The sequence below is a fragment of the Neolamprologus multifasciatus genome, chromosome 17, assembly GCF_963576455.1.
Source record: "Neolamprologus multifasciatus chromosome 17, fNeoMul1.2, whole genome shotgun sequence".
Lineage (NCBI taxonomy): Eukaryota > Metazoa > Chordata > Actinopteri > Cichliformes > Cichlidae > Neolamprologus > Neolamprologus multifasciatus.
Genome location: NC_140455.1, coordinates 32,875,572 through 32,901,371, shown reverse-complemented (window position 1 = coordinate 32,901,371; position 25,800 = coordinate 32,875,572). Strand labels below are relative to the sequence as shown.

Here is a 25,800-nt window from a genome sequence, read left to right as displayed (position 1 = left end):
GATACACATTTACATCTCTATGTAAAATATCTATAAAAATGTAAATTCTAAACAGAATGTGTACCAATCACAGTATTGAATAAATAAACCTGTTATTTTATACATTTCAGTCCAGAATCTGAAGTATCTGGTAATTTGACAACTATGTTACGCAAAGGACACAAACAGATTTGTATTTTCTTATTTTTCTTATTTATAAAATAATACAGTCAAAGATGTGGGGCAGCTATGGAAGTTGGTCAAGAAAGTGAACCACCAGGCAGAAGCACGGGAAGCTTTACACAACTTTATTGAAGATTGTGTATAAATACACATGCACATTTCAAATGTAAACCCAAGTGAACTCAAGTGCAGCCAAACCTGGTAACTCCCCACCCCCCGCCCTCAGCCCATACATCATCATGCAAGGATGTCTGGATTATCTTTACAAAAAAAGTCCCAAAACAGAATCATCCTTTGTTTAAAAAATATTCCCTCCCTGACGAGAGCACAGGCAAGACTCTGCAAACTAGTGTGTATGTGTGGACTCGAGCCACGTTACCCCCGACATTTCACGTCTTGCCAAGGTTTTAAATATATTGTTTATTATTAAATGCTTACATATAAATAAATAAATTTTATCAAATGTGCACTCACAGAGTGAACTCTTATGTACAGTATTGTATAAGCCTATAGTAGCAATCACATCTCACTCAGGATGGGGTGAGTTGCCCAAAAAGCAAGGCAGCACTGAGGCGGTAAAGCCACCTGAAGTCGAAGCACAGAGATGCTCTTAAAGGCATGTTACACATCTAATATTCTGAGGCAACAACAGATCCGCTAATGCTGTTTACAATGGAAAGAGCAGGTAGAAAAGAAAACATCGCACTCCACCATGGAGAATAGAGTTTTACCGCGAGTTACGTCGATGGAGGAATATCCTGCCAACGATGTGCCACAAAATATTTTCACTGTATCATGATCCCGAGAAGCTGAAAGGCCTTTTAGGCACACTCACCCCAAAATGTTTTTTTGTTTGTTTTTGTTTTTTTTAAGTTTCGTCTCCCTCTCTCCTCCTCAAAGCTCAGGACCACAAAGAAGGGACGCATTCAGCTAATACCCATGAAATTCATACAGGTAATATAAAATGCAAAGAACACCCATTTCCATCACCTTTCAAACTCGAAAGGGCCATGGGGAGAAGTGAAAGAAAGAAAGGATGACTTAAAAGGCATCAGTCACATACATGTGGTCTGGTTCATTCAGCATACATTCTGGCCCTCTTGTGGGTTAAAAGAAACTGGTGTGACGTGGCTGGGAGATATCAAGCGAGTAACATGGACATTCATAGACGAGTGCTCGCGTAATATCGAGAGATGGTGTGACGGCCGTGTGCAAAGAAAAGGCGACTGGTCTGAGATTAAGAGTTAAGGCCGAGGCGATTCAAACAAGAGACAATGAAATCACCGATGTCCCTAATCTCAAAGTGCCTAAAATCTTAAGAACGTAGCCACAATAAAGCTTTAAATACCATCTAATGAAGTACAACTTCAGGAGCGGGTGAAGAGGAGTAAAGAATCTCTGCTAACTCCTTAAACACCACTTCACTACATATAGGTTTGACTTCCGGATATAAACTTCTAAAAGAGCATTTCCTAATATTTAAAATATGGAGAGATACAGTGTGGTTTCTTTGTAAAGTTAGCCACGCAATATCTCAGTCCTGCTTTACTGAAGAATTATAAACAGAGAGCACTATAGACAGAGCAAAAGCAGGATGTTAAGTTCGCCAAGGCTCATGTCAGTATGCTAATCATGTGTAAAAATCTAAGATCGCAGCAGCATGACAGAGCTAGCTCGGCTGGATGGCTATTTAAAAAAAAAGAAAAGAAAAAAAAACCCACACAGCAACGACTGTCAGTTCTCAACATTATTTCTTAGTGTAGTGGCGTCTCAGCACTGGCTTTCTAAAGGCAGCTTCCTAAGCTCTGTATGTGAGAAAACTCTCTGACACAAAGTTGCAGTATGTCTGGCATCGATACATTTAAAATTTTAAAAAAAAGAAAAGAAAAGCGGGGCGGATGGTTGGTGATTGTGCAAGTTCAAAAATGTTTCAGCGCATCATGAAAACTCGGTACAGTTCAGTGTTTAAAATATTTACAAAATCTAAACGATGATGCTAAAATGATATGCCAAAAATGCATTCCTCTCAGAGATATGTACTTTAAAAAAAATAATAAAACTGAGATTCAAAGCTGTAAAAAAAACAAAACAAAAAAAAGATCCCGGCTGTTTAGTGACTCTTCTCAGAGAGCAAGTGAGCAAATTCTAAACAAACGAACGTGGCCACACACGCACACACACACAAACACACACAGTGATCCAACCACAGAGGAGGGCCCTGATTTCTTAGAGTTGCGTACCCCTGTAGCCCCCTGACCCAACAGCTGATGTCCCCGCAGTGGTTCTTCCTGTCGAGCAGCTAAGTCCGAGCCGCTGGGTGGGACCAGTGGCGCCCGCTGTCACGCCGTGTGTCCGTATGGCTTTGGATGGAAAGATCCCATTCTCTCTATATATATATTCATGTCCTCGTTTCCCTCAGTTGGTTTTCATTGCGACGTCTCGATTGGGCGCCTGTTCCGCCGTCTCCTCTTCCTCCTCGTCTTCCTGCTCTTCGTTGTTCTTCCTGCACTGGTTCTCATTAGGGTCCTCGTCGTCGCTTTGAACGGCGGCGGCGGCAGCAGACAAGGCTCCCTGAGCGGACAAGGCGGTTTTTCTCTCCCTCCTCTCCTCGCCCTCATTCTCCTCATCCTCCCCTTCCTCTTCTTCATCTTCCTCCTCCTCTTCCTCCTCCTCTCGGTCGAGAGCAAAGTAGCCGGTGCCTTTCACTGTGTCCTGGCGCTGGTAGAACAGCACATAGGCTGCTTTGGACTACAGAGAGAGACGGAAACAAAACAGGAAAGAACGTCACTCAGCTGCACTGACATGATGGAGTCAGGCTCACCTTAGAAAACTGACTTTTACCAACTTTTCCTTTTTGTTTTCCTTTGAGAAACAATGAGAAATGCAGTCACTAAAGATTTTTATAAACTGGAAAAGCTGGCTGTATAAATATTCACTAGACCACCAAATCTCTTTTCAATGGAAGCATCCAGGTCTAAAAAATGAAGATAATGCTTAGTGCAAATAAATGCAGTTCCCATTAATGACCACTTGAGGCTCACTTGAACAGCAGGTCACAGTCCTTACAGACTAGTATAAAACTGCTTTTGTCTCTGCATCATCACAACTGGACAGGGTCTGGATTTTTTTTCCTTTAACGGGATTCGCCATTTTACATTGTACTAAGGCATATAGTTTCCATTATTGTGTGTGCTTTGAATACATGTAACCATCTGCTGTGCCACATCTTTATCAGTGTGGCCGTGTTTTACATGTTCAATATTTTTAATTTAATAATATGGCCAACAATGTGGCATGCACATGCACTTGCATGCACACTAACAGATGCCTGAGAAGTAATTTTATTCTGTAGCTGTCGCATGTAGCTGTGTGAACACTCGTGCAGTTTGTCAAATGAACATGCCAAACAGCTTTGGCTGATAAGTTAACACCATCACCACTGACCATGGTCAAATGTGTGTGCAGAACAGTAGTCCACAAATCAGCAGACAACAGCAATCTTTCATATAAACCCATGGTATTAATCTGTTACTGAAAGTAGTCCCTAATATTACATTCAGCCCTTTTAAAAAACACAAAACAAAACACAACAACAATTAGAACAACTGTACATTCTCGATGTTTTTAATGAGAGGCTGGGGATGCAGAAGCTGATAGACGAATACACTGTTAGCTTTGATTTTTGTATAGATTATGTCTCATCTCTTTAAATCCCATCAACTCAGATTAGGATACATACAGTATTCATGCTTGCAACATCGTCACTACTGGAGATGTTATTTCCTTGAACATAACATCTCCAACAGTTGGCCATCAAACATGAATTTAAAAGCAAAACGAAGTCCTGCTGTAAAGAGATCCTCTGCTGAAACGTGTATACTTTGTTAAAATGTATGAAGCCATTACCCATTTTCAAAAATTGTTTACAGAAAGAGCTGGTCTCCTCTGGGGTGGCTTGCTCTTCCAGAACATCTAAAGTTCAGTTTGCCTCCAAGATGTGAAAGCCTTTATAAACGCTCTCTATGCACGAAACCATCTCCGTGAGGGTTTACCTGTCTGGCTTCAATCATCCTCCCCACCACAGAACAGAGAGCTCTCTGTACCACACACCCACGCTTACTTTTTGGGAGATCTCAGCACAGTTGTCATGATGCATGCTAAATCCCAAAAGGTTGATTCTGTTCATCTGGACGTAGCATTTTCAGTGGTTTCTCCCACTGAAAATGTTACGTCCAGATGAACAGAATCAACCTTTTGGGGTCTCAGCACAGTTGGATGCCTTGGAGAACTCAGGCTGTGTGGCAACTACATAACTCATCCTCATTACAGTGCACATACGTGCATTACTCTGATGACATAATTCATTTTTGTTGCCCAGCAAGTCTGCCTTTAATAAAAATGCAGTAGGACCTGCTGCCTGTAGCTTTTACAAATGAGGACACACTCACCACTATTTGATCTTCGCTGGCAGGAGACACGCTGCTGTCATCAAAGTTGTACCACTTTCCATCGTCTTTGTTTTTAGCATAACCAGTATCTGCAAAGAAACAAACACAAGATTAAAAGACAGAAGCAGAAATTACTCAATGATTAATCAACTAGTCATTCAAAAGGAAATTTGTAAGAGTTTATGCACCAAATTGAAGCTTTGATTTGAAGAGTAGAAACGTGGCGATGCCAAAAACTGTGTGGGAGACGTATCGATTTTAGCAAAAAGAGCCCAGATACACAAGTTACCGCTCTGATTACATTTATTTTCTGTTGGAAATCCTTTAGTCATGAAAATTTCCATTAGTTAGAGCCCCGTTTCACCATGTTTCCCTTTCTGTGTGTCATTTTATATACTCCCACTGCTTGGCTCTTATGTTATAAAGCAATTTGCGACTTCTAACAGCATTACTAACTAATAAAACAGATTCTACAGTTTATAGATTCACAACAAGCCAGATTTAAACTGTCTGGTTAATCAGAGGCCACAAGAACATTCCTCTTTCTACCAGTGACCTTTAATGGGGTTGAAATGAAATCCGGGAACATTATAAATCCTAATTTAAAAAAAAAAGATACATGGTTGCATGAGTTTGAGTCTTACAGTGGCCCCCTCCCATCCCACCATAGTGGTTGGACACAGCAATGAGGTCGTAGCGACAGGGCCCGGCATTGGGGTTGATCAGGAATTCAGACATGTCCAGATCTCTGGGAACAAACACGAAACAAGCCGTCATTGCACCCGTTCAGCGTGGTGTGTTTGTGATGAAGGTAGAAACATGTAGCATGTACAGTGTTGTAAATCAGGATCAGACCCTTCATTTCTTCTTATCCTTTTCCCATATTTATCACACCGACATGTTTCAGACCAACATTAAAATCTGACTGATTTAAATATGCAAAAAAAAGCATCTAAAAACAAAACAATGAAAATAATTTGAAGGTTCTTTTGAAAGTTCATAAAATATGACTTATTTAAATTTTCAGATACCAATTTTTCACATCTTGTGTATTATAGCGATCACAATGTAATACTCACAAATCAAAGAGTCGCAAAATTTATTCAGAAAAACAACAAATTAAACATTTAAAATATGCGCTTTAATATAACTGAAAGCTGAAGCGTCAAAAGAGACTCACAATTCACCTGTTTGCCTTACAGCAGAAACACACACAGCTTGTGTCAACACTGATGTCCTTTAGCACATGCCATGTTTGTCCTACCTTTTTGGGAAACAATCATTTGTTGTTGGGTTTTTTCCTCCCTCAAAAAAAATACTTTGAGTTGACTACAAAACATTGCATGAAAAAAAAAAACCCAACAAAATTATGCAGCAACCCCAATCATCTATCACACAACAACAAAGCAGCTTGTCATTAACTCATCAAGGGTATATTGTGAGTGTGCACATACACACACTGTGGATTTTGAAAAGAATGAGCAGGATATACGCTGGATAAACTGCTAAAAAGGTAGTGTATGTGTGCGTGCCTACCTGAGCGGGAAGTCAACAAGCGAGTCCAGTTTATCCCTCATGTAGCGACTGTATGAGAAGCGTTTAAGATGGACCACCAGCACTGGTGGCAGAGACCACAGGTCCAGCTTCTTTGTGGCCTGCTGGTGCTGCTTACAGTTGGGACAGTACCTGTGAGAAGATGCATCATCTTTTAGGTGCTGTAACCAGCCAGACGTCAACAACTAGTGTTTTGAATTGTTTTCACTGCTTCTCACCAAGGGTCCTCTGCCCCCAGTTTTTCCTTTGTGGTGAACAGTTCGATGCAGTCCTTCAGCTTGAAGAAAGCCTTTTTTTGAGGTTTGTACTCCATGCTCTCGTGCTTGTCACAGTCCTGCTCCCAGAGACACAAGCATACAGTTCTGAATTAGTTGTCTGAAATGACATGAATTAAAATCTGTGGCAAAAGAGAACATTTAACTTTGAAAGAAGCCGTTTAAAAGTACAGTTAGAGATAAGTGTTGTCAAGACCTCAACTATTATTCTCAACAGTACTGCTTAAGGTACTTCAACTATAATATTAATTAATATTATAATAGGTTTTAAGAGAAAAACCAAAAACAATTAATGTTCATGTAATATAAATTAAACTGTTATAAACACTGTTTCACACCATTATCTAATAATCGTAAAACACATTACAATTACATAGTAAAATTACAACAACAAAAACAACAACTTGTAAATCTGTAGACTCTTGGTTGCATCACATATGTGGAGAAACTAGAGATGAACTGCAAGCTAGGCCGTCAAAAGCTGTGCAAACTGTGCAAAGTTAAGACACATTAGTTATGTTTGAACCCTTACATGAAAGTGCCATCACAGACTGGTGAAGTGTCCTTTCTACTATCATTACTAGTAGTATAGGTTAACTCCATATAGACAATAAGACTCTTTCTGGCAGTGAAAACAGTTTGGTTTCAGTTTGTAGTCCAAGTTCTTTAGACAGGAGCATATAAGGAGGGTTTGATTGGATGTAGGTAAACAGTAAGTAAACGCAGAATCAGAGATTGAATGTACCCAAATGCAACCTGAAAAGCAAATAAAAAAATAAATAAAATCTGCATTTAAAAACATTAACTAGTAAACAGGAGAGAATGGTTTGGACCAGGTGTTCACCAGTTACACTGTGAGCCCCAAAACACTGGTTTTCCAGATTGATTTTGGAGTAACAAGTAGAAAATAGACCATTTCAATTTCTCCAGTAGCAAGAGCAGAAATGTTGGCGCTGGAGCTTGTCCATAACATTACATAATTACTGTTAAATAAATTTAGCCCTGGCACTGTTTAATACAAAGTTATCGTAGCCTACTCAGTTCCTTTCCCTCAGATTAAAATGCGTGGAGTAAGAGGTAATATTTACAGATTACTTTAACACTTAGATGAGCTTATTCACGGCATCATCTAGTGAGTAGATCGAGAGTTTCAAACCTGTGGGCTCTTGATTAGAAGACATTTGGAATAGTCACCTGGGTTTCCTGCTGCTCTTCTCTGTGCAGTTATCACGACATGATTATGTTCCACACTGCTCAGCGTCTTGCTAAAAATGTGATCGAGCTGCACTACAACAGTTACACCGTGAAAACAGACAATGTCAAGCTCCCGACATTAGTTTTACCTCAACAACAGTCTCGTCAAAATACTTCTTCTTGATTTCTGGTTCCCAGTCCAAGGAGAGATAAGAGCGGTCTGTAAAAAGATGGACAGAATGTAAATATGCTGAATGTAAATATATTTACAGCAGTTAAAATGACTTCATTTATTGATTAATGCTATAATTACATGATTGAGGAAAACCAAAAAAAAAAAAAATTACTTTTCTATTTGCCATTTCAATGATGCGAAAACAAAAACAGTAAAGCCCGCTTCCTACCACTAAGTCGGAGGTGTCCCTCGTCAAAGCGGATCTGCCTGGTGTCCTCCTTGATGAGTGAGAAGTCAGTTTTTCCCATGTTATTGAACTGGAATGTAAAAAGTCTCTTCCTGCTGTGTCCGGACGTCTGCTGGCCTTTGGTGGAATTCTGTGGGCCGACCACACCGTTCTCGAGCTCATTGTCCCCACCGACAGAGTCCTCCGACTGGCTGTTGTCGTTTTCAGAGGGTAGCTCCTGATCCTGGCTGGACTCGTCGTCCTGCTCATCGGTCTCCATCTCACCTGAAAGACGGCAGTAGAGCTTTTAACAGCAAACACTAAGCAGCACACTTTTTTAAAAAAAAAAGGCATTTCAAAAGGTCAGAACTTTACAAGAAAACTGTGTTGGTGCACTTACTCGGTGACCCCTCCTCCAACAGTCCATTAGTGGCATTACCATTAACAGTGTGTTGTTTAGATGGCTGTGTTTCATCACAGTCGTCTTCTTCTTCCTCTACAGAAGATCGCACAAACCGACTGCAAACACAAAACCACTTTTTATTCCAAGCACAAGTTTTTGTTTTTATTTTCTACTTCTAAATTTCACAGCGTTGATTATCTGCAAAAAGAGCCTGTCGATTTTTGCTGACTTACCAGAGGCGCTGGAGAAGCATGTTGTAGAGCTTGTCTTCACTGAGGGTTCTGGGGACAGCGATGAGGAAGGGTTGTCCAAACAGCGGCGTGCTCGTGTGGTTATATCCTGACTGCTTGTACTTTTCTCTCAAGTGCACTGGGATCACTACGTGGTCTGTGTCCTCCACTCTGTTCACCGCCACCTCAAAGCTGCAGAGAGACATGTGGTGAATCCTTTAGAGTCACGCTGGTTAAGCAAGATGTCGACAAACCAATGAAAAGTGAAACTCAGCATCCTAGTGTAAAAAAAACAGAACAAAAAACCTACGTTTTTGAAAATGGCACATGCCTGCAGTTTGTTACATCTACATAATCTGCAGACGTGTTGTCTGTCAGCTGCTCATATCTGACACTCACACATAAATATCATCTCTCTCCATAATGCTGCTGAGGTTTTCATTGGTGGCGAAGATCCGGTGGAAACGGTGGTTATAGATGTCAGTTACAATCATCTGAAGGATAAGAGACGGGAGAGTCAGTGCTGAGAATCCTAATTATGGCCAGCAATTAAATTAATCTGCCAACACATCTTAAAAAAACATTTAGTAGATTGGTAAAACGAGCTTAAGATGACGGGCAACATAACTTCAATTCATGAGAAAAAACTTTCTAGAACTTAATTAACCAGCCTGTATTTGAAATGATCTTTTCATAGTTTAAACTCTTTCATAGTCCTCTCAACCTCTGCAAAAAAAAAAAAAAAAAAAAAAAGCACCTTCTTTCTTTTGTTTCTGCACTGCAGGAACTAGGGATACTTCCAAAGCCCTGTTTCTGGGGTTTGTTTTACTAGTAAAATGGTAAATGGCCTGTATTTGTATAGCGCTTTTCTAGTCCCTAAGGACCCCAAAGCACTTTACACAACCAGTCATTCACCCATTCACACACACATTCACACACTGGTGATGGCAAGCTACATTGTAGCCACAGCCACCCTGGGGCGCGCTGACAGAGGCGAGGCTGCCGGGCCCTCTGACCACCACCAGTAGGCAACGGGTGAAGTGTCTTGCCCAAGGACACAATGACCGAGACTGTCGGAGCCGGGGCTCGAACCGGCAACCTTCCGATTACAAGACGAACGCCCAACTCAGGCTTTGAGTGACAGTAGGATACACTGCTGTAAACGCAACCAGGATCTGAAAGTCCAGGCTTAATTAAGCCTATATAGAGGAAATACAATGTGGTTTTTGACTCATTAAAAGGAAAACATTTCCCTTGTGTGTTATCTCGCTTTGTGACCTCGACGAACCACACAGAGAGAAGTCATGTGGGGAAAAAATTAATAACGTAAAACAGACCTACAAGAAAATAAACGACCACACTGATTAGTGTGGCAGCTTTGCTATTCTGTCTATGCAGTGTAACAGCATAATAGCAGGTTCATACATATTGAATTCCAGTTCCCTTGGTCTCTAGTTATCCTTTGTGTCCCTGCTCCTCATCTCTCTCTTTATCTGAAAAATACGCAACATTTCCCCTCACTAGCTTCTGTAGCTCAGAGGACAACGTCTATTAAAAAGTAGATATCAGCATTACAATGTGATAACAGAGGCAGGATTCCTGCGCAGGCCGATGCTAAATATTCTACCTTTTCAGCAGGCACGCCTGACAGGTTGGACAGGGAGGTACACAGGTCAGAAATGTAGCCCACTTTCGGCACAGTTAGTTTGTACTGAGGGGAAAAAAAAAAACAAAAACATGATTACTGCCTGCTGTTCATACATGAAATGGCATGATGCTGCTTATAGTAGTCATTTTTTTCCCTCTCTGTGCTCAGCTTGTTTACCTGTGTGGGTTTGGCCAGAGGGTCCAGTCTGACTAAATAAACTTCTAGTGTCCGTTCCTTCTTCATGGGCAGTGGCAGGGTCAAGTAGCAGAAAGGGTCAAAGGTCACAGAGACCTTCGAGCACACAGGACACACCAGAGTCGACTTGAAAAGGCCGTGGAAGATGTCCACAATAATGGAGTCATTTCTCTTAATGTGGTTCTCCCACGCCTCCTCTGCCACAACCTGGCATAAAAAACAAAAACAAAAAACGGGTATACACAAAAATTTAATAAAATGTAACTAAATAAATAAAATAATTTTTGTTTTTTACTTTTATCAATCCATTCATCAGCCGCTGGTCTCACCTTATCAGGCCGACCATTTGCATCCTTGAGCTGAATGTAGGGCTTCTTTCTGATGCGGTTCAAGTCCTCATGTAGGCCATCCAAAAGGAAAGCCAGAAGTTCATGAGAGTCCTGCTGCTGGTAGCCCGAGAACTGGGGAGCAAAGCGGCCCACCTGGGTCTGGATGAGTGGGGGGAGGGGGGGGGGGAGAAAAAAAACATACTTTTTGGAAAAAAACACATGGGTAGAGGAGCAAAATCAAGTCTCCTCATCATAATACATCACACTGAGTAACCGGTTTCTTTCAAAATAATATAAGATGTCCATGCTCTCAATTTACCGGTCGATCTACGTCCCTACCCTCACCTATGGCCACGAGCTGTGGGTAGTGACCGAAAGAACGAGATTGCGGATACGAGCGGCGGAAATGAGCTTCCTCCGAAGGGTGGCTGGCCTCTCCCTTAGAGATAGGGTGAGAAGTTCGGCCATCCGGGAGGGGCTCAGAGTAGAGCCGCTGCTGCTCCACATCGAAAGGAGCCAGCTGAGGTGGTTCAGGCATCTGACAAGGATGCCCCCTGGGCGCCTCCTGGGTGAGGTGTTCCAGGAGGGAGGAGGCCCCGAGGCAGACCCAGGACACGCTGGAGAGATTATATCTCTCGGCTGGCCTGGGAACGCCTTGGTGTTCCCCCGGATAAGCTGGAGGAGGTGGCTGGGGAGAGGGAGGTCTGGGCCTCTTTGCTTAGGCTGCTGCCCCCGCGACCCGGCCCCGGATAAAGCGGATGAAGATGGATGGATGGGTCCATGTTCTCTATTCTGTAGCCCATAGGTCTTAAACTGGAATGGTTTTAACCTTTATACGCTCAGCAGTAAGATTAAGACTAGCTGTTGCAATTAGCTAATAAAAATGTGAAAGTTTTTGTAGTTAAAAATACCAACATTTTATCTATTAAATCAACATTCCCAAAAGCAATTTCAAATACCTTTAGCTTCATACAAAGTGCTGTTTCTATTTTGCTTGTAGATTAATTACTTCATCTGAGTGAGAAAAATCTAGTCTGTTTTGGGCCTGAACAAATGCATTAAAGTCAGGGTTAGTGTATATGAGGTCTGAATGTGACAGTCACTAACTGAGGAGCTGTACCTGGATGTTAAACTTCGTCAAATTTCAATTTCGATAAACTTCGATTCAAAGAGAACTTACATCTTTGAGCATGTCTTTGGAAAGTCTGCGACTCTGATGAAGTTATTAAAACTGTTTATACTAGAAAACTTTTTTAATTAACAACAACATGGTTCATTTTGAGCACTGGCTTACACGATAGCTCCTGGTGTTTAACACAATGCAGAAGTACCACTTTCAATCACTTTAACTTAAATCTGACATTTGTCCTCGTCAAATTTCGACAGTGAACAAATCGCTCCCTGTCTGTCTCTTTCACTGAGTGCACTGCTGCCAGCTCAAAGTCTTTCGTTATCTCACTTACAAACATAATAACTCGGTTGTGTTGCAGACAGCTCTCATCCAGAGCCAAGGAGAAAAACTCAAAATTTTCTGCTGTGATTTCAACTGAAGTTCAAGGTTTCCTACAAAGTCTTTGATCCATCTTGTCACAATTCACCTGGAAAGGGGCACATTCTCAAATACTTCTTTTTCTCAGAGTGTACATCAACTCAATTGTTTGTTCCCACTCTGCATTACTCAAATTCTTGTATTTCTCAATCCAAACTGCAGTAAATAAATGAATGTGTTGTTTAAAATTCTTCACTCTGGATCAATATTTTTAATTGTTAGTTGACAGCTTCCAGGCTAGCAAACTCTAATCTTTCATAGACATTGATCGACATTCACATTTGCTTACTTGCACTATCAAAATTTCAGGATAAACACACTCACCTTAATAAAACACTCAAATTAAAGTGCAAGTGACAAATTTTCATTTACCACAAACTACAAAAACAAAAAAACAACAGCAAACACACAAAATAAGCTATTCTCTCATGGGGAATATTTGGTGGCTAAAAGAGAGAAAAATAATTTAGAACTATGTTTTAATGTCCCATCGACCTCACAGAGCCTACCAATGGCCTGGATGTGGCCGGCGGCCATACAATGTCCATGTCTGTTTATGTATTTTATTGAAGAGTGCCATCATGAGATTATTAGCTCCTACAGATTGACGCAAGCCTTCATCTGTCCAAAATCAATCAAAAATAGTTTTTTAACATATGTGAAGATTCAAACATGAAGGTTCCTTCACACATTTAATATATTTTTTCCAAAGAATTACCTTGAAAGGCCTCGGGGTGACGTAGCTGTATTTGCCTGACCACAGCTGTTTAATAAGCTCCGCGTAGGCTCTGGCAATCTCCCCCTTCATTCCCAGTGGATTGTCCTCATTCAGCTCATCTGTATACTTGTCTTTGAGGAAGTACTCCGTCAGCGGAGGGGTATTGCTTAAACACTAAAACGCAAAAACAGGAGAGAAAAATATCTTTCAAATTAACTGGATTTTTTTTTTTTAAGTTTTCTCTGTAGAATTTTGAGTAAACATTGGCGTGCTAATTAGCATAGTTCCAGACTCTAAAGAGCTCCATGAAAAGATTACCTGCACAGCAGAGTTCATGAAACAGGTGTTGCCCAGGTTTGAGAGTCCACACAAGCCTGAGCGCTCGCTCTGCCTGCTCTGGTCCGAGTAGTCATAACTGTTGCTGTAAGGGTGGTAGGATGGTAGACTATAGCTCGAATTCTTCACACTGTACAATCAACATACAGACATTGAGAGATTAAACAGGGTCGTTTGTGGAAAGTCATGAACACTGATGAACAGAGAAATCTAATACTAACAGACAACATCTATACTAAATCTAATTAAAGTTTTTAACAAACAACAAACTTTACAAAGACTAGAAGGTACACAGCTTCACTATTTCACCCCCTCTCTTTACAGCTTCCTGGACAATTATTAAAAGACTTAAGATAGGCCTGCTCAGCTGCAGCAATCAGCAGACCTCTGGGAGCTCGATAAAGCAGCGTTGGCCGTTTCTGGCTCCCACTGGTCAAGGGAAACTGCTGCGATGGCGGTGGAGGCAGTTGCCTCGCAGTTCAACACTCGGTGGTCCACCCTCCTGCCATCCAGCTCCACCGCCTCAGGCCTCAGGCACCACCAGCAACACAGGAGCATGACATCTCAGCCCCACCCCGGCCCTTGATGGCCTGCATGTCCGCACAAAACTAGACAGCCAGAAGCTTCGATGGGGTTTTCTTGGGTCCCTTGTATGAAAAGTTTGGGTATCTGAGCTCAGAAAGGACGGTCCGGCTCCAGTTTTGACTGTTGAGTCTTAGTCTTAACTCAGCTCAAGCCAATCCAGCTCCAGAAGCAGTTTGAATAGTCCAGGTGAAGTTTAGGCCTGAATCTGATTCCAAGTCCAGCACAGGCCAACCTTTAAAACTGTACAATTCAATGCACACGAAAGCACACATTCTGGTCTGTCTTAGAGTTAACTGGTCAGCTCCCCTCTCCTCATTTCTCCCAGTCTTCTTGTTCGGGCTCAATCGCCTGTCATCTCGTTATCCTCTCTGCTTCAATTCGTTTCCCCCCTGTCCTATGCCATCCTGTCCTATGCCGTCCTGTCCTCTGCTCCTCCCTCTGGCCTGCCTGCTGCTCTCTGCTGCTCTACGGCTACCAGCAGATATTTATAGCAGCAGCAACAGCAGCAGCAGCAAGGATGCTCAAGACTGCTGCTGCTGGAGGTAGAGGTGCACAGAGAAAGAGGGAGGGCGGGAGAAGCAAAGAGAATGGGGGGGGAGGGGCGGACAGTACAAGGGGGGAGAGGATGACAGAAGAGAAATGAGATGGGGATGGAGGAAGCAGCTGATCCACTGCATCCAGCTGAGGCTGCAGTATTCACAGGACCAACTCACTTTTACAGAGAGAAGTCGAGACATACATACAAAGACACATTAACACAATCATGCCAGCACGTAATTTATCCCATTTTCTCACACTAGCATGCATATATCACTGTTCTCCCTTTACTCTGCACACTAGCACACAAATTCCTGCTCTTTTTTTCCTTCTTTTGCTGGTAAAACACAACCTCTGACACTCTGGACTAAGTAAATCACACTTTGACACACCCTTCTTTCATCCTCTTTAATATGTCATGGCTGTCTCCATGAGAGGTTTGAAAGGGGATGATCTAAATAAATAAACTCCAACCCAGAGAAAGAAGTGGTTTTTTAATCATCAGGGGCAGTATGTGTGTACAGGCAGGCGATGAGAAGGTGAAAAGTGGGAACAGATGAAACGTATTCTGAAGGTCACTCAGACTGCAGAACGTGTGCATCGCAATGAGCTCGGAGGAAAGGAGAGGTAAAGGGATCAAACGACACAGAGGGAGAGAGTGAGTGAGAGAGAGGAGCAGAGACTGGCTGCCAGAATCAGGGGACGCTACCTCGCAGGACGGTGACACTTAATGCAGTTGCAGAGCATCACTTGCTGAGGCGAAACCGACCAGGCCGAAACCACAGAATCAAAAAGACAAGGGTTATGTAATATGAGAACACTTCATATGAAAGGGGAAAAATTAATTAAAAAAAAAAAAAAAATCCCTATGTATAATTCAGAGGGAAAAAAATGACAGCGCTGCTACCAGAGTGAATCAGGGACAGGAGAGCTGCTGAGAGTAAAGATCCAATTTCCCCAAGTCACCCACCCTGTGCATTCAACAATCCATCGACTGTGCAGAAAAAGATGCATCGGCTGTGGCAAAAATGTGCAACTATGCTTCAAGTACAAGTCAGACGTGCGAGCTGAAAAAATGTCTGAGAAAGTATTTTATTGTGATACTTTTACGAATTCAAAGAAAGGCTCAGTTGATTTTAACCCCTTCATTCTTTGTTAATATTGATTTAAGGTGGCCAAGCCTGTGACTACCATTTCTGCATTTCAACAGTACTGAGAAATGTGATGCACAATGTCTATTATCTACCACGCGCAGGCACGTGCGCGCGCGCACACACACATACACACTCCAGCATGCAGTAAATCACACGCATTACATGAAGGGAGGGAACAGTGAACAGTGTCCACTGGACAGCAAAGGCAGTAAGCTCCACCCACAGAGTGTATGTGCATCTTTTGGACATGGCTGAGAGAGCCTCTGGGTCAAACAATACACAACAAACAATATATTTAGGCAAGAGTTCAATATTCTCGACACGTAGGCTAGCAGTAGAGCTGCATGACTGGGCATAAACTGAATTTCTTTTTGGAGAGTAATCCTTTGTCAACCAAGTTGCAATTTACACTAGGGACACAAAGAAAACAAGACTATAATTTTCCATTGTGTCAAAAGCACAGAAACTGCTTTCTGTTAAACTGCCGTCACAGATTGCAGAGCATTACACAAAAAAAGCCTTAAGAGGGCAGTATATGCTGGAATTTAAATTTAGGGTACAAGGCTAGTCTAAATGTAAGAAACTGCTCTGTTTGGCTAGCATTAGCACAGCTAATCATTCAGTTACAGGTTGGCTTGAATGGGTATGACAAGACAATGCTCCTGGCATGTGGAGGGTGGAGTGCGGGTCCAGGGATTTGGGAGGTGTTGGGACTGCAATACAACACTGATTGAAAGCTTAAGCTAATTATTCTACAGCCACCAGGCAGTAGTACCCTGTAGCTGTAGCATAATCAGCTTAACATAGTAGTGTTTCTGGCGCCATTTCCCAGGTTAGCTACAATTGCATTGCAAGCTGACTTATTTTATTTATTTATTTTGATTTTTTTTTTTAAACTAAATGCAGAAAGGAAGATCCAAAGTTATGAAAAAGCAGATTCCAACCAAATTCAATTGCCCGATGAGTCAGACAGTCTTTGGCAACTGCGGTCTATGCTTCAGGAAATGAAGACTGATGTCATGTCAGTTTTAGCAAACAAATGCAAAGATTCTGTCCAAGTCTCTGTGAAGTTTGTGGATATGGCATAGTTTTAAAAAGAGGCCACATGCAGACTCCCCTCAGGACTATCAGCCACAAAAAGGCTGCAGGTATTAGAAAGACATTTAAAATAGGAGGTCTAGTCTGCATTGCAGATTTATGAATCTTATCAATCACTGAACCCTAGAGTCAGTTATTCCTACTGGAAACTTTATGGTCTTGTACATTATGCGGGAAAAGGAGAAAAATCCTCTGACATTACCAGTTAATCTACTAGGAACATGAACTTGAAAGTAACTGACTGACAGCATGCTGTCGTGTTGTATTTAAACAAATGTTCAAGGTTTAAGTTTTTAAATTTCCTGAAAGACATATTTAGATGTAGTCTGGTGTTAAATCAAATAACATACAGAAGCAAAACCTCGTGGAATGTTGCTAGATGAAGTAACCACCACATTAGCCCAAATCATGCAACCACAGCTAGCCAGTGCCATCATCAATTGGAAAATAGATTTGCAAATTTGAGTAATATAATCAGAAGCTGAGTAAGGCACCCAGAGGCTTTGTTGTTTATAGAAAGAGAGTCTACTGTCACTGAAGAAATTCTAAGAGATCAGTCCAACGCAAGCGCCCTTCCCCCCTCCCTTCTATCAGCTCTTACAGCTGAAAATGCATCATCAGGAGATTTAGAACACCCAAATCACAACCAGAGATAGACCTGTACAAAACAGAGTGAGAAGCTACAAACAGCTTCAGTAATGGAATTATAGAATGAGGCTAAATAGAACTGATAAAAGAGTCAAGAAAAAGTTTACATACTTAAGTTAAAAGCAACAAATTTTTAAGCCAATTCCTTCCAGCATTCTGGCGACTTCAGCGTGAAGTTCTGTCCTGAACTCCAGGCTGCACATCAGGCTCCATCTCTGGCTGTTCCCATCCAAACCCACCCCTCTGCTATTCAACCCACAACTATGCCTTACTTCCTGCTGTTGAAGCTGCTGTTATGATTGTTTGTGAGAGATGAAGGCGAGATCTTTGGCAAAGCAGAGAGATTGGAAGCACCAGATGACCTTCAAAAGATAAAGAATAGATCATGAATTAGAGTGGAAAATAAGGAGCTGTTCCAGAAAGCTGAGTGCCGATCAAATTAAACAGCGATGAAACAAAATAAACGGAGTGATATGTCAGCAACAAAAGGTCGAGCAAAAAAAGAAGGAAACTCAGGCAAAGTCACAAGGGGAGGAAATCTTTGACGATGATGCAGCGCTGCAGTGATGTAGCAGGGAAACTTTAAAACTAAAACACTTTTAATTCTGCAGGTTTTCCAGAGTGGAAGATAATGGCAAGATCGACGGGGGAGATCCCCACAGCAGGAAATCTGATGTGGTGTCACATCACATTACTTTTTTTCTTCAAACTGACTACATACAAGTTATCTGCCATTCAATAATACTTTGCTTACGTGTAGCTTTTAGTAAAGCGACAGTATTGTTAGAGTACAAAGTACGAATCTGATTCCATTACTGTGGTACAACTCATTAGAGCCAAAGAAATGTAAGCCAGGCAGCGTGTCATTCACTCACTTGGGTGCCGTGGAGCCTCGGGGCCATGTGCCATCCTCGCTCTTCTGCTCTATTACGAGAACCTGCAGGAGAAGGCAGAAAGAAAAGAGGGATCCATCTGCTTCCCCTACTTTAAACACACCAGACATTTGAAATTCTACTCTGTGTCCAAGTGTTATTGGCTTGCTTTATCCGAATTTATCTTCCCAACAAGTCAAAGATCCCCGATTTGATCTCACACAAATCCCTTTAGCGTCATTCGGAGTAAAATTCTCCCCAATGGAATACGTGGAGCTACCCCTGTGGTGAATCCTTGTGACAAAGCATTGGTTGAAAGTAGCTATTATATTTTATATGTGACAGCTTTAGAATCCATTTGTGGCAGCAGGGTGGAGTACTGGTGTGGCACACACACACTTTAGAAAAAAGTAAAAGATATTGTACACAAGGTGCCTCTAAATATGTAGAGAAATGTCACCAGGTTCATCCCACAGACGGACTTCCAACTCTGGCGTCATGACCCAAGTTGTCAACAGAGGTCCTTGTTTTGTTCTGCAGCGTTGATGAGTTTACTGTAGCAACAAATAAAGCAGTTCCTCACTTGGTGCAGGTTTTAATTAAAGAGGCTTTCAAAAACAGCAGAACAGTGACTGCTGTTGCCAGATTCAATCCAGGACAAGGGGACTGGAGGGCATCTGGCCACCCAGAACACTAGATTCTTCAGAGTGGGCAGAATGGTCCACCACACCGAAGGGACATGGTAGAAAAGACTTGAAAGAATTGACTTGGTAGACAGAGCTTTCAAACTGACTGCAGATAACATCACTCTTATATAAAAACTGTGAAATACTTGAGTCTCCAAGAATACTCTTATTATACCCATCCAGCCTCTCCAAGTCCTGCCTATCAGTGGGAAACACTGACTACCATTACTGGGTTAATGTGATTGTAGCAGCAGCAGGTAAGTGGGACACCCCAGTGATGTGGAGCCTGCTGAGTCACTGCAGCCACATGTTTAAATTAATAAATATGTAAAGTCCGCAGTCAGTTTGATGTCAGGTTCTATGCGCAAAAATTCTAGTTCATGAGCCGGCCTCAAACTAGCTTTACTATAAGGTCTTTAAAGGAGTTCGAGTGTTCTAACTCACAGGCCTTTTTCTTGCAACAGCTAGAAAAAGGCTAAACAACACAATCTTGTGGTTTTCCATTATCTGCAATAGCTGTTTATTTTAATTTTAGATAGGAGGAGCAGAGACAAAAAGAATGGATCAACAAAAATAACCTCTTGGATGCAGATTCCAAGTAGATCAAGAAAAGACAAGTTTTCTGATATGACCTGAAAAAGTACTCGTATCTGCCAAACAATACGAGGGAAACCATATCCAACGGAAACTAGAACTAAAACATCTTTTCCTGAGCTCAGGAATGACGGTCTATAGAGCAAGCCATATTCTTACACATCTGACAATTTTCTGAAATATCTTGCCTCTCTTGAGAAAAAGGAACCCTGCAGATCCAAATTCTTCTCACATAGTGAGAATTTGAGAGAAGAGTGGAAAAGTTCAAACCTGTCCTTGGTAGAGGCCGGCATCTTGGATGGTGCTGTCAGGTTTGTTGAGAGGCTCAAAGGTGTTGCTCATGTACCTGTTCCACAGCCTGGTCTCCTTCTCATCAGGGATGCTGAAAAGCTTCCTCATTTCCTTTTCAATCATATCTACAAACATATTAGCAAAATGATGCAGTTAACACTGTGCTGTTTAAAAAAAAAAGCATGACACTCATGTGCACAAACAAGATGTGAAATAAAACAACCATACAAAAAAAAAAACTCCGTCATCTACATCAATAGAATAAAGTAAATATTTACTTGGACACAGTTATTCAAAAACAACATGAGCAGAGTGTTAAGTTCATGTGTTTGAATGCACGCAGGAGGTGATTCTAATATCTGAAATCCCAAGGGTATATTTAGATCTATGTTGTATATCATTTGTGCTTCCAAGAATGTTTTCCTGGCTCAGAATGAGAATTTGTGGGGTGACCATGCACATAAACACAATTCTGTATTTTTAATCTTCGCACTTTACTGTTATCTAACTCAATAAACAAAAATGTCAATCACGCTTGAGCAAATAATTTTGAAAACACATAAAATTTATTCCATTTTATTTTCTTTAGCTCTGCTGGGGGGCACAGCCTGCTGAATTATAAACAACAACAGAAACAAAACAACAGTTTTTACTTCATGTTTCAATGCAAGGATACAATAGCTAGTATCCATACACTGGCAAACAATATGGCATTTACTAGTGTGTATCTGTTGTGTCACAACTGCATAATACTTACAAAAAACAAACAACAACTAAACAAAAACACTTAGTTTTATGTACAAGATTTCTTTGTTTCCCCTGCAGCAAAAAGGGGAAATAAATCATCATGTGGCAACAATAGTTGGAAAAACTATTAATTTAAACACAAATACCACAAAGAGTAAATGTATTTATATATAATTAGTGTGAAATGTGAACTGAGATCCAAGGAACTCTGGAACTCTGCGGAAACCAGTGCTTAGTACTGCTTAGGCAGTGCCTACCTATTGTGTCAGCTTTACTGAAGCGTTTGGTGATCACATTGTCCATATTGCTGTCTTCACAGAGCTTCAGCTCGGTCAGGTACACTTCTACCTTGCAGTGCTTCACAAACATACCCTGTTCAACCACCTGCAAAAAGAGGATGATTATCAATTTACTGCTTTAAACCATGATTATCTAATGTTAAATTACTACGCAAAGAATGAGGGACACGGGCCTAATTCATGAGTAACCCTGTATGGTTTTGGGCTGTCCCGCACAAAAAGATCAATGTAAAAGAACAGACCTGGAACATAAAATTTAACTGTGTAAAAATCTCACAATCTGACCGTCCACTAATCAGCCAGGAATGTAGCACTACATTACACCACAGACAACAGTAACAAGTCAGGCTGAACAGACAGAAGTAAAACACGAAAAACTAAATGTTTAAGATTCCAACATAGATGTGAGTCATGCCAGCAGAAGCCTTTGACTGTATGATGTTTGCCCAATTGTTATCATGGCTGAGCTTACCTTTGACAGAAGTTTAGGCACCCAAAAAGAAACCGTGACACCAAGCTGGCAAAAATAATCATGATGCAACCCTTATCTCATGTTTATCAAATTCCTGCAAGACTGAAAGCAAACTCCTAAGTTTAACGTGCTAGAAAATGCTTAACAAAATGGATAACAAAGCAAACTAAGATCTGCTGCGCTGGTCTCTACTCATCCGGAGTCCTGATACTTCATAGTCAGAGTGAAGTGCCTAAATTAGCAGCACCTCGTGGAAACAGCTGAGGGGTCCCAGCCTATTTATTTCACCCCTGAGCCCCTCCAGCACACAGACACTCACACTACTAAACTGCAAAGGTCCTTCACACACAACTTAGATTCTCTCAGCACCACAACCCTCCCCTACTCAAGGCTCTCGGTGGGCTAGTACACCTCAGCGCACAACCCATCTGTGAGCTCAGTCAACGTCCAACTCACCACCAAGCTCTGACACATTTTCTCAAATCAAAGCCGAGCCAAAACCATTTAGGCCACCCACGCCGCTTCTCCTATACTGGTTTGCCTCTCCTCGCACTCCTTTGAAAAGCTTACGCGCTGCTTCTCTTAGTGTGACCTCAGCTGGCATTCCTCCGCTTGGAAAACAAGGACGCAGGAGCTCTCCACCATTGTTGGCAATCAAACCACAAGTGGAAAGCGGAAGGAGCCACAGTGTCACACCAATGACTACAATCCTACAGTTCCCCCCAGCATACCCCCCACCCTCAAGTCGACAATATAGAAACAACAGGGTAAAAAGAAGAAGACGAAAACCTCCTTCATGTTGTGTCTCGCAGATCGCTCCATGTAGCTTTTCAGTCATCCAGAACGTTGCCTGAAAATAGAAACCTTGCAGCTACCCGATACGCCACATGACATACATGGCAAAAGAGGAGGGTCAATGTAGGGGGGGGACAAGAGACAGACTGATAGATATGGAGAGGGAAGAGGAAGTGCTTCCAGCAGCCATGATGCCATGACTAGCAAGATTTGAAGAGTTGCTTTGATAGCAAAAGTGCCATCACACACAAGTATTCAACTGTAATCACAAACATAAGCATTCTTCATTTTTTACTCCAGCAAACCTTACATACTCTTATGCTAATATGGAAAAAATAAGCACACATACTGCGTTTCATTCATAAAAGAAATGAATGAAAGGCAACTGTTTTTTTGTGATAAGTAAACACCCAGTCTTTCACTATTACTTCTGAGATTCTGTGTAGAGTACACAGAGTAAATCTGTGTAAATCTACCTGACCAACCAAATTACATCAAAAATGAATGTAATGGTTAACTATTCTTTGCAGTTCTTTTTGTTAAATATCTGTCATCATAGAGTCTTTTACTATTCACTGTTCAGCAACAGTGACACAAGTTCAAAGTTCCTTTTCCAAAAGTGCTGCATGTCTGATTTTCTCAAACAACCTTATTAGCACAATGTTCTCCCTTTTACCCCAACACAAGTCACACTGCACATTAAACCTTCTGATTCTGTATATGAGAAAACAATCTGAGCTGGCAGCAGAACAAATGTTAAAAAATCCATTCATAATCTTATGCTAATAACTGAACCCTTACCTTGCGAGCAATTGGCTCCTGACCCTCTGTGAGTCCATACCAGCTGACGAGTTTATTCCAGCCTTCTGTTGGGACCAGAATGTAGTCAAGCTCATCAATGAGGTGTTCCTTGATGGCGAGCACATCCCCATCTAGAGGGAGGGAAGGTCATACACGTGCAGTTAAACAAGAGAGGGTAAAAAGCACATTCTGTGGGTCAACACTTACACTATTGATAACACACAAAGAACAAGGTGAGCTGGAGTTTTTTCTATGACCCCCCTCCAAAGAAAGGCTACTCTCTGGTTAGTAGACAATGTTTTTGTGTGCGTGTATGTCACTTGCCCACAAAGCTAACCTACCAAAAACTGCTTTCCCATACATTTATCATATACTTTTAGAAGGGATAAAATAGAGATCTAAAGAGATGGACTATTACTTGACTTACCTTTGAGAAGACCAGAGTTATCAACCGGTCCTGGGTAGACATTCTGGTCTCCCATCTGGTATTTGTCCCAGCTGTCAAATCCCACATATTTCTTCCACTGTTTGAACCAGTGACTGTCCACTAGGTACCTGCAGAGAAAGCAATCAAGATTACAACATCCCTACTAAAAGCAAGATGTGAAAGTCAAGAGTTATATAAAAAGGGATGGTGGGGTGGGGTGCATTAAACTATTGGGCTATAAACCAGGTTACCTTGGGGCTACCTTGTAGAGTACCCGAAACAAATCTGGTTTAGGGAGGCATACATTACACAGACTGACAGTTGTAACAGTAGCTTTTAGCCGCCGTGTTGAGTTCAGATTGCTACAAGCCTAGCCAGCTGGCTCTGTGATTTTGACAGGTGGTTTTTTTTCGACTCCGCCCTGCTAAAGTCGGGGGATGAACCCACTGACAGGCAAACCGCTTGGATCATCGGCAAGCTAGCCAATTAGCTGATAGCCTGAGAACTATCTGTATCACTCAAACGGCATGTAGCCTTCCTTACACATCCACAGAAAATATGTGACACAGTTCTTTGGAAGTGAAGGATATAAACACCAAAATACAGCATATAAATTTAGTTTAACTGTTTTAAGTCTTAGCGAGAGCTCAACCAGCGCTAGCCTGCCAAGCTGACACATGAAGCTGACAGGCAGCCGTTAGCTAGCTCGGAGCTCACTGTCAACACGGCCCGGCCGTTTGGCTTTCACATCCTCCGTGGGGTTGACAGGCTCAGCAGACCCAGCCCAGAGCCACGCAGTGCCCTTGAAAAGATCACAGTCAATTCTTACCAAGTGTCTCCCTTTCTTAGTTGTGTTTTCAACAGTGTCGCGACCTCTCCTCTTTGGGTATCCAGATCAGCCGCTCCTCCTTCCGCCATCTTTCCTTAGACATTCCCCGGTGCATGGTGGGAAAAAAAGCGGCGCGTCATAGAGGCACGTAGAGAGCGACGCCGCTGCTGCAGCCAATCATCACAGTGGCAGCGTGACACCCAGTGGCAAAATTATTCTAGAAAATGTTTCAAAAGTGCTCCATCATTGTGGATGCACGGGCTTACAGCCGAGAAAGAAACTGTGCCTTTAAAAATAAAGACCAGCAATGAGGGGAAACAATACAAGTGACACTTTTTAACACTCCGTGAACACTGTAGAAGAGAAAATCACCAAAGAGGCCAATATAAAGAATCTGAAAGTTGAACCATTTATAATATTGCAATTTTGGGAAAGGTACTGTGAAAGCAGAGTTTTATAAACTGCCAGTTACCTCACACTATAACATATCATACACCCGGAAAAGGAAAACAATTAACAGGTGAATGAAGTTCCTGAAGAAAATGTGGTCTGAATGCTGAAAGCTCAATGATTTGAGTTTTCAAAGCTGGAAAGTAGTTGAATATCTTTAAAATGTACATTAGGAAAGCTGACAAATGACAAAAGGAAAATCGGAATGAATATTGAAAGCTCATATTCTTTAAATCACTTGAAGATTGAAGAAATGAGTAATCATCACTGGCTGCTATGAACAGTTTCACCTTCAGCAAAAGACTGACTGAACCAAAGTGCAAGTCTGAGTACCTCAGGGGGGTTCTTTATACTAGCGGCTATAAGACTGTTCAATGTACAATAATAAAAATAATATAATTGTATCCACATGTTTGCATATTTGCACATAGCCATTTTATTTGTTTATATATTTTTCATTTTATTATGAATTGATATGGTTTTGCTGGGCTGTGCCATGTTATGTCTGTGTTTAACTGCCATAGCAATAATTTCCTGCAAAGGACTATAAAATAAAGTATCTCTGGAGCTATCGATCAACCTACAAACCTACTCCTGCAATAGCTACTCGGGTACCTTGATAACATCATGACACAGTGGTGCTCATGTTCACTGAGACTGGGATTTCTACACGACTGCAAGTCAAATACTTTCACTGTAATAGAAGATTATGAATTTCTGAAATTTTACCCTTGCCAAATAATGCTCATATAATAATAATAAAAACTAAGACAGAGACCAGTCAATATTAATAAAGCAATAACAGTATTTTTTTTAAAAACTAACTGTAAACAGTAATCCAACTCTGGAAAGTAACTGAAACTAAACAGTTACCTTTAATAAAATACTTTATACAAGCTAAGCTCTTGCAAAGTCCACAGATGTTATACTTTATCACTTTATAGAACATGACTGTATGAAAAAACCCAAAACATATCAGTAAAATCCTGATGTGATTTGTTAGTAATTTGTTCTCCATTTTCATAAAATTGGAGATGTCAATGGAAAATTGTACTTAGTAGTCAGTATAATCT

General features: G+C 41.4%; 1 protein-coding gene across 4 annotated transcripts; it reads right to left on the bottom strand.

The window, feature by feature from the left end:
* Positions 1–272: 272 nt before the first annotated feature.
* On the bottom strand, positions 273–24,406 carry usp15 (ubiquitin specific peptidase 15). 4 transcript variants are annotated; one of them, XM_085138887.1, is made up of 22 exons: positions 24,278–24,406; positions 23,449–23,576; positions 23,022–23,152; positions 20,912–21,038; positions 19,887–20,032; positions 18,340–18,401; positions 17,737–17,826; positions 13,425–13,572; positions 13,107–13,280; positions 10,840–10,998; positions 10,493–10,717; positions 10,295–10,378; positions 9,067–9,161; positions 8,671–8,859; positions 8,435–8,553; positions 8,038–8,319; positions 7,783–7,853; positions 6,383–6,498; positions 6,147–6,296; positions 5,255–5,358; positions 4,611–4,699; positions 273–2,910 (listed from the first exon to the last, which is right to left on the bottom strand). In XM_085138887.1, exons 1-22 carry the CDS (start codon positions 24,364–24,366, stop codon positions 2,578–2,580), a joined length of 3,111 nt encoding a protein of 1,036 aa, XP_084995013.1. In that variant the 5' UTR covers positions 24,367–24,406; the 3' UTR covers positions 273–2,577. The 4 variants fall into 4 exon arrangements, with proteins under 4 accessions (XP_084995013.1, XP_084995014.1, XP_084995015.1 ...); XM_085138888.1 differs by lacking the exon at positions 17,737–17,826; XM_085138889.1 differs by lacking the exons at positions 23,022–23,152; positions 23,449–23,576; positions 24,278–24,406 and adding an exon at positions 22,215–23,015.
* Between the last annotated feature and the right edge of the window lie 1,394 nt (positions 24,407–25,800).

Bases quoted from the DNA above. Each gene is read 5' to 3' on its own strand.
- usp15 (XM_085138887.1), bottom strand. From the start codon at position 24,366: ATGGCGGAAGGAGGAGCGGCTGATCTGGATACCCAAAGAGGAGAGGTC. The intron at 18,402-19,886 runs GTTTGAACTTTT...CTTCTCCTGCAG, and splicing joins CCGGCCTCTACCAAGGACAG to GTTCTCGTAATAGAGCAGAA. The intron at 13,573-17,736 runs GTAAGGCATAGT...TTGATTGTACAG, and splicing joins AGCAGCTTCAACAGCAGGAA to TGTGAAGAATTCGAGCTATA.